The 13887-nt window shown below is 38.3% G+C and overlaps 2 protein-coding genes across 3 annotated transcripts; one reads left to right on the plus strand and one right to left on the minus strand.

Annotated features, from left to right (window-relative positions):
* Positions 1 to 851: 851 nt before the first annotated feature.
* On the plus strand, positions 852 to 4167 carry LOC119739472. The gene is made up of 2 exons (XM_038214445.1): positions 852 to 1709; positions 1837 to 4167. The coding sequence occupies exons 1-2, from the start codon at positions 873 to 875 to the stop codon at positions 2167 to 2169; spliced, it is 1170 nt and encodes a 389-aa protein (XP_038070373.1). The 5' UTR covers positions 852 to 872; the 3' UTR covers positions 2170 to 4167.
* On the minus strand, positions 2419 to 7992 carry LOC119739458. Of its 2 annotated transcripts, none has more exons than XM_038214432.1 (3): positions 7811 to 7992; positions 6847 to 6937; positions 2419 to 6080 (listed from the first exon to the last, which is right to left on the minus strand). In XM_038214432.1, exons 2-3 carry the CDS (start codon positions 6925 to 6927, stop codon positions 4209 to 4211), a joined length of 1953 nt encoding a protein of 650 aa, XP_038070360.1. In that variant the 5' UTR covers positions 6928 to 6937; positions 7811 to 7992; the 3' UTR covers positions 2419 to 4208. The 2 variants fall into 2 exon arrangements, with proteins under 2 accessions (XP_038070360.1, XP_038070352.1); XM_038214424.1 differs by having other exon boundaries at positions 7800 to 7992.
* Positions 7993 to 13887: the final 5895 nt, after the last annotated feature.

The raw sequence follows: 13887 nt of genomic DNA on the forward strand, positions 1-13887 counted from the left end.
TTTTTTGCGTTAAACACACCTACATTTTGTGGATGGAAATTTGTGTCCTGGACGAAAAGATAATCTCGATCAAAATCTGTAGCAAAATCTACGAAAGCCCATTAGCGCCACTGCAAGTATATATAATGCGGATTATTTAATTCGTTATTACGGATTATTAATTCGTTATTACGGATTACTAATTCGTTATTACGGATTATTAATTCGTTATTACGGATTATTTAATTCGTTATTACGGATTACTAATTCGTTATAACGGATTACTTAATTCGTTATTACGGATTATTAATTCGTTATTACGGATTATTAATTCGTTATAACGGATTATTTAATTCGTTATTACGGATTATTAATTCGTTATTACGGATTATTTAATTCGTTATTACGGATTACTAATTCGTTATAACGGATTACTTAATTCGTTATTACGGATTATTAATTCGTTATTACGGATTACTAATTCGTTATTACGGATTATTAATTCGTTATTACGGATTATTTAATTCGTTATTACGGATTACTAATTCGTTATAACGGATTACTTAATTCGTTATTACGGATTATTAATTCGTTATTACGGATTATTAATTCGTTATAACGGATTATTTAATTCGTTATTACGGATTATTAATTCGTTATTACGGATTATTTAATTCGTTATTACGGATTACTAATTCGTTATAACGGATTACTTAATTCGTTATTACGGATTATTAATTCGTTATTACGGATTATTAATTCGTTATTACGGATTATTAATTCGTTATTACGGATTATTAATTCGTTATTACGGATTATTTAATTCGTTATTACGGATTATTTAATTCGTTATTACGGATTACTCATACGTTCTGAGTCATTACTCGGCAAGTATGGCGCAGGAGTGCGAGCGTTTCATTCGATGCTACTTCCATCTTGGTTTAACTTACGAGGAAATTCTGAACATCCTCCTATTTAATCACAATATATTAATAAGTAAGCGAACACTGAGTCGAAAATTGAGAAACCTGGGTCTGTTTCGTCGAAAATATCACACAGACGTGATAGATATTGCCTGCTTTCTGCAACAAGAGCTGCAACAGTCTGGAAACCTACACGGCTACCGATGGATGCATCTAAAGTGCATCCAAAATGGCATCAACACAGATAAAGAAACGGTCCGCCTGTTGCTTGGAATTTTGGATCCAGATGGAGTCGAAATAAGGGCAAGAAAAAAGTTGCAAAGACGGCTGTATCAAGTTCGAGGACCAAATTATATGTGGCATGTTGACTCGTATGATAAACTGAAACCTTACGGGATCTGCATTAATGGATGTATTGATGGTTTCTCTAGGCGTGTTTTGTGGCTTGACGCATATACAACAAGTAGTGACCCTGCTGTCATTGCGGGATATTACATGAACACGGTTCGTTCTCAGATGGGATGCCCAAGAATCATTAGAGCTGATCATGGAACAGAAAACACACACATCCGACAGATGCAGCAGTTTCTTCGAAGGAGTCAGGATGACGCATTTGCTAAAGACAAGAGTTTCATGCAAGGAACCAGTCAAAATAATCAAAGAATTGAGTGTTGGTGGGGCATGCTTAGAAAACACTTCACTCAGTTTTGGATGGACCTCTTCGCCCAAATAAAAGAAGAAGGCCACTTCAGTGGGGATCATCTGGATAAGTCACTGCTGCAGTTTTGCTTTTTGAATATGATCCAGGTAAGCTGTTAATTAGCTGGTCTAATAAAGTATGATTCGTGCACATTAAAGGATATCCCGCTGTATGAAGTTGTTTCAATCAATCTTTAAGTCTAATTGTTTGTTATTTCAATTTCGCACATCACAGGGCGAACTAGACACTGTTGTAAAGGAATGGAACGCCCATCGCATCGCTCCCTCCAGAAACCGCCATGGCCCATTTGGTCGCCCTCTTGTAATGCATACCATGCCACAGCTTTATGGAGCAGAGAACTTCCTGGTAGAGGTGCAACAAGATGAAATTGATGTATGCAGCAGTGAGTGCATCTTTAAAGGCCGATACCCATGCGACAAAGATGTGTTCGACCTTTGTTCAATCATGATGGAAGAACGACTGATGTCTGTGCCAAGTACAGTGGAAGAAGGAATAAACTTGTACAATAGTCTCAGAAGGATGATTCTAGATGAGATAGACCTGTAGGCCACCTATGTGTCCCAAAACTGTGTCTTCCAGTAATTATATAACAATTAATCCCTGGTTGCCTTGAAATCTGTAACTTATGTTTTCCTGCAGCAAACATGATTTAATTAAGAGACATGTGATTTCAATTCTTCACTTTCGGTTTGTCCTCTTCTACAGCACAAACTTCGTGGGAAAGTAGGGTATAGGGTCCAACTTCAAGGGTGAACAGATAAATAAACTAAAAAAACCCAGAGAGATACCGAGATGTACTCAAGATAACGCTCTTTATTGTTAACATGCAACACTTTGAAACATTAGGAGGTATAACTGGAAAATTTAACACAATTCTCAGGATTTTGATCAACATACATGTAATTTGACATGCAGATAAAAAATAATTTTTAATCATAATACATGGGCCATTAAACTAAAAATGTGAGCAATCTTACTTTCAAAGTCCGTTTCATTTCGTACTAAATCAACAAGGGTCATTTTTAAAGTGTACCAGCTATGAGGTTGTCCAACAAATTGGCAGCTGTTATTAATAAGAACTATGATTTTAATCTTGTTGTATTTAAGTGTTTCATTTTTTATGCATAATATTTGTCAACAGTTATAATAATCCAATTCAAGCTCAATTTTATGAAAGTTTTTTTTTGGCAATTTTCCTTTTAATCCTTAAAAATTGAGTAAACATCTTGGAGATTATCTAATTATATTTCTGCATTTTGTTTATGATGGAGAAATAAACGAGATTTGAACACATCATTGTACATCATTTGCACATTACTGCACCAATTATGAATCATGATTTGTATACAAAAGTCTTGGAGAATTTAATTACACTGCCCTTTTGTGAATCTCCTATAAAAGATGGTTTAAACTTATGCAACCTGATTGTAATGAATGGTACTTCAAAAAGTTTGGCATTAAATTATACCACACCATTTACGTTACAAAGTCATAAATTGGGCTGAAAGGTCTCTTGTAAAACCAACATTGTCTATGTAAGATATGGAGCTTATTGTAATTTTAGATTGAAATGCAAACCTTTAATATTGCCTATTTTTTTACAAACAAGTTTGTTCGATGACAAAAACATAAATAGGCACACCCTTGGTTGAGCTAATGTGATGATTAAAAGTGTGATTTACAAAAAAACACAGATTTGGTCATCCAAACTTTGCTAATCATGCCGTAAAATTTTAAAATCAAATTAAGTGGAAATAAGTATGTTTGCTTTTATATATATATAAAAAACATGTAGTAACACTTTTTTTAATTAACACCACACAAATTTGGAAAAACAAAGATTATCAATAGCACATATAGGCTTACATACTTTCCTCTTTTCACATGGACCTAAATAGTTTGAATGCCAATAGTTATCTGGTTATCTGTTGATTAGCATACAATTAGAGTCATTAAGACATTTTCCAAAAACGAAAATCACTATTTGGGGCTAGAAAGAGGGTGGTCTCCCTTTCCTAATTGTATGTGATGCATGTAGTTAACAAAGCACCAGTAGGTAGATACAGGTTAATGGCAAAAAGAAAGTCTTTAAAAGAAGACATTTCCATTTGTGGGAATTTTGAGATCGTCCAATTGAAAGACATTTTTTAAATCACAGATTTGTAATGGTAAGAATTTCAGATTGTCAAGATGAAATTCAATCCATTTATCACTTATTTGTAATCATGCTCACACGTGTTCGGTTTTTCCCACCCATGCATTCAAAATAAGACTGCTCCTTAACTGAGCTGTTCATCTGAGATCATTGCTTTTGTGTGTGCAACAGAAACAAAGAAGGAAATATGAAACTTCCTATGGGTGCAAATTAAATCAGCCCTTTATACATTTTAGGTTATACATGTAACATGAACAATAAGCAACTATTACAAGCATGCACAAACTTGAACACTGTGTGAAAAATAGTAGTCTCTTTATCAACATACAGTCTACATGACAAATATATATTATTTAAATGCTGTATAAAAATAAACAAGTAAAAAAATGCCATCTTTCTTGTAACGTCCTTGATAGGTAAGCTTGGCAATCTAGATAACATCCATCACCCACACTCCACTTTGTAAGATTTCATTAAATTCATGTCGCAAATCAACAAAACTTTTGTATGTTGAGGGCACCTCCAACACATTTCCGCATGTATGACCAATTGGCCTTCTTTCAAAACCGGTCAGCTGAGTAAATATCACGTTGATGACATTCACTGAAAGGACATCGGACCCTGTACAAAACCGCAAAAATCTCTTCAGCATGTGCTCGTTAAGGGATCTCACATATCTCTTGAGATATGTTCCAACAGTTTGTTCATTTGCTGTACATTCTGGAGGAAACTGCAACATAGCAATAACCTTCTTGGGTGAAGGCTGCATTTCCTCATAGAGATTGAGAAATTCAGATTTGGTCAGGCTACCATGAAGTGATTTCAGCACTGGCTGCATGCAATCAGCTATGAATCTTGGCTTCTGAATGATCTCTTTGTGCCCCATTTCAGAAATGATGTGGGAAAGGTTGGTTTCTGATGGCAATTTCTTGCAGTCATATTCCCCCAATATTTCAACAAGTTCCTCATTGTCAGAGGGGAATTCCTGCAGTGCAGCTTCCAAGATGTTTCTCTCACTCTCAGGAATGTACTGCAGGAATGCTGATTTTGTGTCAGCATGACTAGATCCAAACAGTGCTGTTTCCATGAATACTGGGGACAGTGAAATGGGAAAATACCTAAGATCAACCCATCCCTTAACAAGTATTCTTGCAACAGCTTCCCACTCTCTCTCCCCAAAGTCATGCCTAATCACAGGTACTTTGTAAGTGTCCCCGGTGGTCATCTCTTCGTAAAATTCCTGCCAGAATTGAGTGACTGCATCCTTGTAAACCCCACTACCCAGGCCCGCCTCCATCTGCCCACTAGGAAGTATCATATGCACAGAAATGTTTGCATCCATAATACCAGGATTCGAAAATGAGTTGATCATGTCTCGCACAACTGCTCCCCTTCTGATCAGAAGAACCTCTGTTTGTGGCAAGGGGATAGTATCATCTAGCTGATTCTGAGTATCTGGGGTATGTGTTGGTCCAAATGTGATTGTAGGAGTGTCTGGGGGAGGACTGGGTGAGCGAGGAGCTTCATTGTCAAATTGAGAAGTTGGGCTTGAACATTCCTGTCCAATTTCAACTTCATTACCTACATTCTCAAAAGGCAAGGGCATGGCTTGCTCTTCGCCTGAGTCAGACGACTCAATGATAATTGCCTTTTTTTTGTTATGGTTGGAGTTTTCATTTGCACTTTCAAGGGGTTCGATCTTTTCTTTTGTCCTTAGGTAAAACCTCAAAATTGGCATTTTGGATTCTTCATACAGCTGGCCGACTGTGAATTCATCACACATTGATTTCTGCCGAAAGTCGCAAATATCAAATTCATAATTGGACTGGTCACCTTTAGATGACACTCCATCTTTAAAAAACAAACCTTGAGCAAGATCCAATAACTCAGCCCGCCCGGTCGTTTTCAGCACAGATAGCTGTCTTGTACCCCCACCTTTCTGTTTCCGAACTTGTTTGTAGGTTTGTGATGTACAGTCAAAGTCCAGCCAGCCAATGTCTATCTTTCTCTTGTCACTTGTGGCATTTCTGTTGCCTTTCAGCAGAGATGACTTGCAGCTGTGGCTAGAGCTAGCTCCTGATGAACTCTCTTCATTTTCATCACTGCCAGATTCTCCTTCATTTCTTCTAAGTCTCAACTTTTTCCGCAGTTTCTGCAACAGTGCTTGTTTCCTTGGGTGCTTATCAGTGGGCGCTTGTGGGGGTTTAGTACAGAAACTCCGCACTGCGATTCGGTCTCCTAGTAACGGGATGAAGTCTGCCAATGCAGTGTCTTCCATCATAACAACAACAGCTGCATCAATCTAAAACATAATGGTCACAAAAGTAAAATTAGTTGATATGTGTTCAAGAATTTCAATAGTGTCACTAAAACTTTGGAAAGATATGTCTGACAAACTGACCAGGGGCAGATCCAGGAATTTTCGCAGGGTGGTTTTTTTATCGGCAAAAAATTCTGAAATGTAGACACGTGTTTTTTTCTCCGGGCACTTGGCACTCCGTAAATAAAAAAAAAGGGGGGGGGGGGGGGGGGGGCTCGTAGCATACTTTCAATGGGGGCGCTGTTCATCACAGAATAATGTACATATACCCCCTAACCAAGCTGGCTCAGGACGTATTTCGTGCAAGGCAGACATTATTACTAGCAAAAGAATTTTAGGTGTCGGAGAGGGGGGGGGGGGGGGGGTTTTCGATTTTTTCCCCAGGAATTTCTATGGGGGAGAGCTGTTTTTTTTTAACACCCCCCCCCCTGGATCTGGGCCTGCTGATAACACACTTGGCCAACAGATTATCAGGGATCACGGGGTCACATGATGTATTAATCAATAGTGAGAAATATTTCTACACCGTTGCACTAAACAATGAACTCACACATGACCTGATGAACTTATTCAACCAAAGTCAACAACTTTTCACTTTGTAGGTTCTGCAGGCAATGAAACAACCAAAACTGACTCAATTTTAGCAGTTACCCTTTGCAGACATCATGTAAATAAAACAGATAAAAAAAGCAAAACCAACTTTGAAAAATACAAACATTGTTTTTGAAATCATAATGAGAATTCTCACCTTTTCTGTCTTCATTCTGTCTATGATATCAGGTCCCACTCCTCGTGACTCCAAGAATTCATAAAGGTTGGGAGTTGCCATTTTGTTTCTTCTGTCAGATTAGAAAATTATAAAGCATAAACAATCATTACAAATTCAGTGACCATCTTTGATATGATAATTGTTAGATGTGGATATTTTGCCTGAGGTAATGACGGCAAACTAACGATTACTAAAGGTTTGCCCGCGGCAATCCATATCAACAGAGGGCGCTGTACTCTTTAAAATAGGGCTGAATTATAAGATGTATTAAAATTCCCACCAGTAGTCGTGTAGCACGTTTGGTGTAGTGGTTAAGCAACGGCTCTAGTAAGCGGGAGGATAAATAAGAATATTCTTCTTTTATTATTTTAACATGTCTCAAACATTTTTTGCAGAGTATTACATTTTCTTTGTCAGATTTGTGGCTCTGGAGGATTTTTTTTAAAAGGGAAATAAAGTCCGAAATTATAAAACGGTCTGAATCCCATCTTGTGAATACGAGGTAACAACGATAATTTTGGCATGGAACCAGACTAAAACTTATAACCGGAAAAAGTTAGAGTACAAAAAAACATCAACTGCGCATGTTCAGTGCATATCCGGCAAACTAACGTTTACTAAAGGTTTGCCGTCTCCGGCAAAATATACACTGCCTAATTGTTATGCCCAGGGAATTAGTGGGCCGGGGTGTGCAGCAGTTCCTCTTTATGGCTTCATATATCGTCAGTCCACCTAAACCGACGAGGATATGTTTTGACGCACTTGCATCAGGGGCCTATTATAGCGCCAATTATGATGACTCGAGGATATAGGCCCTAACATTCTAATAAATGACGAAAAATTCCAGTTGTGTCTTCACATGTAATCGCCATCAAAAGAGCAAAAATGTGCAAACAGGGTGACGAAGGGTGGAAAGCCAATCAGAAATTTACCTTAACAATACCTTCTTCAACGGTCACGTAGCGGTTTGTCTTGAAAAACGGGAGGGGGTTCAGCACGGTGCCGGTTAAAACTTAAAAGCAAACGTTGTATGCAAAGATAGCGCCACCTAGTGGCGCTATAATAGGCCCCTGATCACGTGCTCGATCACGTGTGAGAATAATCCGTAATAACGAATTAAATAATCCGTTATAACGAATTAGTAATCCGTAATAACGAATTAAATAATCCGTAATAACGAATTAATAATCCGTTATAACGAATTAATAATCCGTAATAACGAATTAATAATCCGTAATAACGAATTAAATAATCCGTTATAACGAATTAGTAATCCGTAATAACGAATTAATAATCCGTAATAACGAATTAAATAATCCGTTATAACGAATTAATAATCCGTAATAACGAATTAATAATCCGTAATAACGAATTAAATAATCCGTTATAACGAATTAGTAATCCGTTATAACGAATTAATAATCCGTAATAACGAATTAAATAATCCGTAATAACGAATTAATAATCCGTTATAACGAATTAATAATCCGTTATAACGAATTAATAATCCGTAATAACGAATTAATAATCCGTTATAACGAATTAATAATCCGTAATAACGAATTAATAATCCGTAATAACGAATTAAATAATCCGTTATAACGAATTAGTAATCCGTAATAACGAATTAGTAATCCGTAATAACGAATTAAATAATCCGCAACATATATACTTGCAGTGGCGCTAATGGGCTTTCGTAGATAACGAATAACGATTCCCACTTCCCGACTCGAAAGCAAAACGGACAACGAATAAACGATTCCCCACTTCCCAAATCCTATCGAGAAAGGAATTTGGATTTCTCAATGCATGATGGGAAAATTCGGATTTAGAAACTTTTTCGAAACTTCGTCCCCAGGGATAACTTTATTTTGTAACTTTCTTTCCTGTATTAAGTACCTGTCAGTGCGTACCGCTCAACACTACGTAAACGAGATTGTATTTGACACCGTTAATTGTGAAGAGCGCCACCTGTCGTTTGGTTATCCGACATCAACATTATGGCACGTATGGAGGGTCGCACTAAACAGCGTCAACACAGCGTCAACACAGCGTCAACACATGACAGAAGCGTCAACACACCGTCAACACATCCAAAACACATTCTGAATTGACAAAAAGGGCATATAATTGTGAAACATACAATAAAAGAGAATTTCCATTGGATTGAGTTTCCATTTCGTTGTTAAAAATATCGTATTTTCACGCGAAAAAAATGACCTTAACTTGCACGGCCGTTGTCCGCCATCTTGACTTCGCACAAAGCTTGGACTACACCATTTCAAGTAGGGGTGTGTAGGTAATGACATTATCTTGTCATAAACAACAGAGGGCGCCTTGCTGCAGACTAGACAGAGGGATACCAGATCTGTGTGAGGACTAAGGATCGGAGGAGTGGTAGATCATTATTTTGTGAGTTGTGTTTATGTTTTGGTCTTTGCAGATATTTTTAACACTGGCGACCCCGGCCGCGTCCCTCTCTGTTGGTTTATTGTACAACGCTATCACCCTTTAGAATAATGGTATGGTCCACGCTGCCACTGAGGCAACATGGCGGGTGTTCGGCAGCCGATTTCGGAGCGGCACGGAGAGCCAATTTTCTTGAACTAAAAATCGCGATTTTCAGACGTTTAACCTATTGATTTTAAGCACAAATCTTGTTTCTGTCCATACTGTATGGGTTACATACTGCTTTTGTCAATTTTAATGCATTTTGGATGTGTTGACGCTGTGTTGACGCTGTGTTGACGCTTTGGAGTGTGTTGACGCTGTGTTGACGCTGTTTAGTATGACCGCGTATGGGATAATGTAGCGGTAGGCTAGGCCTGTACATCAGGTAAGTCTGGACTATTTTACTTGTCAAAATTCAACTTCCTTTCGGCGTACTGGAAAGATTCCCATATCTGGACATTACTCAATTTTCCCTTCAGTGATTTATGCCACCATTCCTGTTTAAAACGTCCAAAAATATTGGATTTAGCAGGGAAATTTGTTACCAAAAAACTATAGTCGGAGTCCTTACTTTAGTTACCATCGCGGTAATCCTTACTTTTAGGACCCCGTTCCTATATAGGAAGGGAAAGACTCACCAAAACAGTTGACTAAATGACACTCAAAATTGACATTCTGATATTTCTTGGCACATCTGAACAATTGGCAATGACACCTTCTTGAATATGAGCAGGTTTAATTTTGTGGAAAGAGGGCAGGGCTTTGATTTATGAGGGAAATTCAGGGGTAAAAGACGACAATGACAACCAGAAAACAGACTCAAAAACCAAGAAGGCAAATGTGAAAGCTCGCTGCGATGAAAGCTCGATGCTGATTGGCTGATAAAAAATAAACATCTTAGTCCCTATTTATTTTTAGTCTGGTTCCCAAAAGATTCAGGGGTACAACTATAGAATGCAGGGCCACTTTACTCTACATCCGCGCCTCCGTACGGCTGCGTGGAGGTGTGGAGCCGCAGTCGACCTACCTCCGAAAATCGATTGCCGCAGTCGATCTACCTCCGAAAATCGATCGTGGAGTCGTGGGATCAAAATAAGGACAGCACATAAAAAAATAAAACAGCACACCGTGTAAACTCAATGGCGCCCCCAATCACCAATCAGTAGATAGATTTGTCACAGTAATTTTCTTCTCCTTTCGGGGAAGGGCAGGGTTTTAAGAAATCATCCTGCAGGGATATATAGTCTTTCAAAGTTTAATCAACTTGAACGTTACAGGGAAAATATCAGACTTTATTCAGGGGATGTTTTGGTAAAACATTCACTATGAAAAAAAAAAGTTGAGATTATTATAAAAACCACAATTCCCACATACCGCGATAATAGGGAGTCCACCTCCATTCGCACATTCCGAGCATGTCTATTTTCACAGGCATTTGAAAAGGAAGAGTTATACAACCTAAGAGACAGGACAATTTGGGAAGGTTAGCGGGCAATCTCCATTCCAAACAAGATCACATGATAAGTACCGCGATAATACGGCGTTCCATCCTACATGCTTACTGCCACTGCCAGCATCCTACTGTCTGAAAAAATACCAAGGACATTTCACTTAATGTCCAGAACTCCAGGTATGGAATCTTTCCGGAGTATTTTTTAACCCTAACCCACCTCGCTCCTCCACAATCCTTCTGGTGGTTTTGGAGGATTCTAGAGGATTGAGGATGAATGGTGATTGAATCAAATGAGGATTCTGGAGGATATTGAGGATGAATGGTGATCGAAGCACATGAGGATTCTAGAGGATTGAGGATGAATGGTGATTGAATCAAATGAGGATTCTGGAGGATTGAGGATGAATGGTGATTGAATCACATGAGGATTCTGGAGGATTCAGGATGAATGGTGATTGAAGCACATGAGGATTTTGGAGGATTGAGGATGAATGGACGGTGATTGAAGCACATGAGGATTCTAGAGGATTGAGGATGAATGGTGATTGAAGCATAGAAGGATTCTGGAATTGAGGATGAATGATGATTGAAGCACATGAGGATTCTGGAGGATTGAGGATGAATGGTCATTGAAGCACATGAGGATTCTAGAGGATTGAGGATGAATGGTGATTGAAGCGCATGAGGATTCTGGAGGATTGAGGATGAATGGTGATTGAAGCACATGAGGATTCTAGAGGATTGAGGATGAATGGTGATTGAAGCACATGAGGATTCTGGAGGATTGAGGATAAATGGTGATTGAAGCTCATGAGGATTCTGGAGGACTGAGGATTGAATGGTGATTGAATCACATGAGGATTCTGGAGGATTGAGGATGAATGGTGATTGAATCAAATGAGGATTTTTGAGGATTGAGAATAAATGCATTTTGTGGCAGGACTGTCTGATGATTTTGAAGGATTTGGCATTGGTTATCCTTCATTTAAACATGAGTGCAAAATTTTGGGATGAGGAGGATTTTGGAGGATTGACGATGAATGCAGTTTGAGGCAGGACTGTCTGACAATTTTGAAAAATTTGGGCGGAGTTGCAAAATTTTGGAGGATTGAGGATGGTTTTAAGCAAAAAGGGCCTAGGGGGTTATTAATGCTTTAATTGCATACATTGTGAGACTTTCTTTTTGTAGCTCCATGATTGTATAGTCATTCTTTCAGAACTGTAAGTGTAAGGGTTTTAAACTAAGTTCAGGAAGTATGGTCAGGCCCTACAGGCCCCATTTTTATCTTTTGTAAATTTGTCAGTTTTTTGGGAAATTGTTCTCAAATTTCACAGTAATTATTGTCAACCAAATTCTTCAAACAATGCCCTTTCCAAAAATAGCAGATGAAAACAATATTTGAACTAAACCTTATGAATTAGAAGGTAAAGATGTTAAAATAACTTGTTTTGCTTTGTTTCTTGAAGTTGACAGAGTTTGAAGGTTCTACCAAGGATGTCAAGTGTGGAGCACATACAGGATGCAGAGCACAGTGATGACGTATCACCATGGCAACACGTATCGCTCAAGATCACTTGAATGAGATTGTACCTGACACCGTTAATTGTAAAGATCGAGCGCCACCTGTTGTTTGGTTATCGATCAACATTATGCAGCAGATAATGCAGCGGTAGGCTATATAGGCCTGCACGTCAGGTAAGTCTGGACTATTTATTTCTCAAAATTCAACTTCTTTTCGGCGTACTGGAAAGATTCCCATTTATCTGGACATCACTAATTTTTCCCTACAGTGACCTATATCACCATAAAAAGGGATAATATGTCAAAAAAATGTTGGATTTAGCAGGGGAAAGTTGCTTGCTACCATGGCATGCCTACTGAGAAAACATGTCAAAGGACATTTCCTAGTCTTTGTTGGTCAGTGACGTCTGAGGTATGGGAGTCTTTCCCGAGTATTTTTGAATTTGCATACATTGTTGGGTAAGACCTCTTTTTATAGCTCCATGATTGTATAGTCATATAGTCAGCAGGGCCAGGGCCTATTGTTTTTAGTTCACCGCACCTACCCCAATTAAGAACCCAGTATCAATGCACACATATAGTGGTGTTCCCTAACGTGGCGCACTGCGACGTTTCTCCTGACTTTCCTCATGCACGGTTGCCAAACTTCTTTGTTGATAAACTTCAAATTCATTCAGTTGTTACTGGTAGGGCCTACTTTTTCAATAGTGTTTGCCATTTAACTACTAGTACTGTAAACAATTTCACTATCATACAATTTTGAGCAAAATTTATAAACGGTGGCGTCCGGAAATTGGGCCAAAAATCAGCTTAGTGTTCCCTAACACAGCGCACTTGCGTAAATCTTGGAAAATTCCAGGTTAACACTAAAAAGGTTATTTAAAGTTAGCAAATTCTTAATTAATAAATGAATATATCTCTACTTTACCCAACTAGAAGTATGTTAGAACATTATTTTCTTATTTGTGGGTGAGTATATCAGTGGTGAGTTGAAGGTAGATTGTTTCTCGATGATAATTTGAGTTAGAAATATGATTCGGGTTTGTAACTTCAGGGGTTGCCCTTCAGGAAAATCAAGTTTGGATTGATTTGGGGGTCAAAGGTCAAAGGTCAATGTCATTGGTCAAGGTCTAGGTCATTCCATTGACCAGTATTAACTATTGTACTACATGTACTTGTAATTTTGCACCTTATATCAACAAACTCAGGCCGAGGGGTTTCAACAGCACCGCTGTATTTTTTTAGGAAAGTTGCAGTAATGTTTATTGATTCATTTTATTTCATTAACAGCTTTGAAAATGGAGTTGAGGCCAGACAGACAGGGGGCATAGGACTGCATATTTGCTCTCAGGTCATTTTATCTAATGCATTTAATGTTAGACACTATTCGTTTTTAAATCTAAAAATTAATGTGGCCTGACGTTGCGAACTTAGCAAGTTCTTCTTCAGAGGCTAAAACAGAAATGACAGAGGCACATACATTAACAAGGGGGTGCACACAAACATGCAGGGATGAAAGAAGAAACACAAAAGGAGGATTAGGTGGGAAAGGTGTGGAAAGATGCAGGGGAGGGTGGATGAGAGAACAAAGAAA

This window comes from Patiria miniata, unplaced genomic scaffold (genome assembly GCF_015706575.1).
Source record: "Patiria miniata isolate m_02_andy unplaced genomic scaffold, ASM1570657v1 HiC_scaffold_10, whole genome shotgun sequence".
In the NCBI taxonomy this organism is placed as follows: domain Eukaryota; kingdom Metazoa; phylum Echinodermata; class Asteroidea; order Valvatida; family Asterinidae; genus Patiria; species Patiria miniata.

Bases quoted from the DNA above. Each gene is read 5' to 3' on its own strand.
- LOC119739472 (XM_038214445.1), top strand. From the start codon at position 873: ATGGCGCAGGAGTGCGAGCGTTTCATTCGATGCTACTTCCATCTTGGT. The intron at 1,710-1,836 runs GTAAGCTGTTAA...CGCACATCACAG, and splicing joins GCTTTTTGAATATGATCCAG to GGCGAACTAGACACTGTTGT.
- LOC119739458 (XM_038214432.1), bottom strand. From the start codon at position 6,927: ATGGCAACTCCCAACCTTTATGAATTCTTGGAGTCACGAGGAGTGGGA. The intron at 6,081-6,846 runs GTGAGAATTCTC...ATTATGTTTTAG, and splicing joins ACAGAATGAAGACAGAAAAG to ATTGATGCAGCTGTTGTTGT.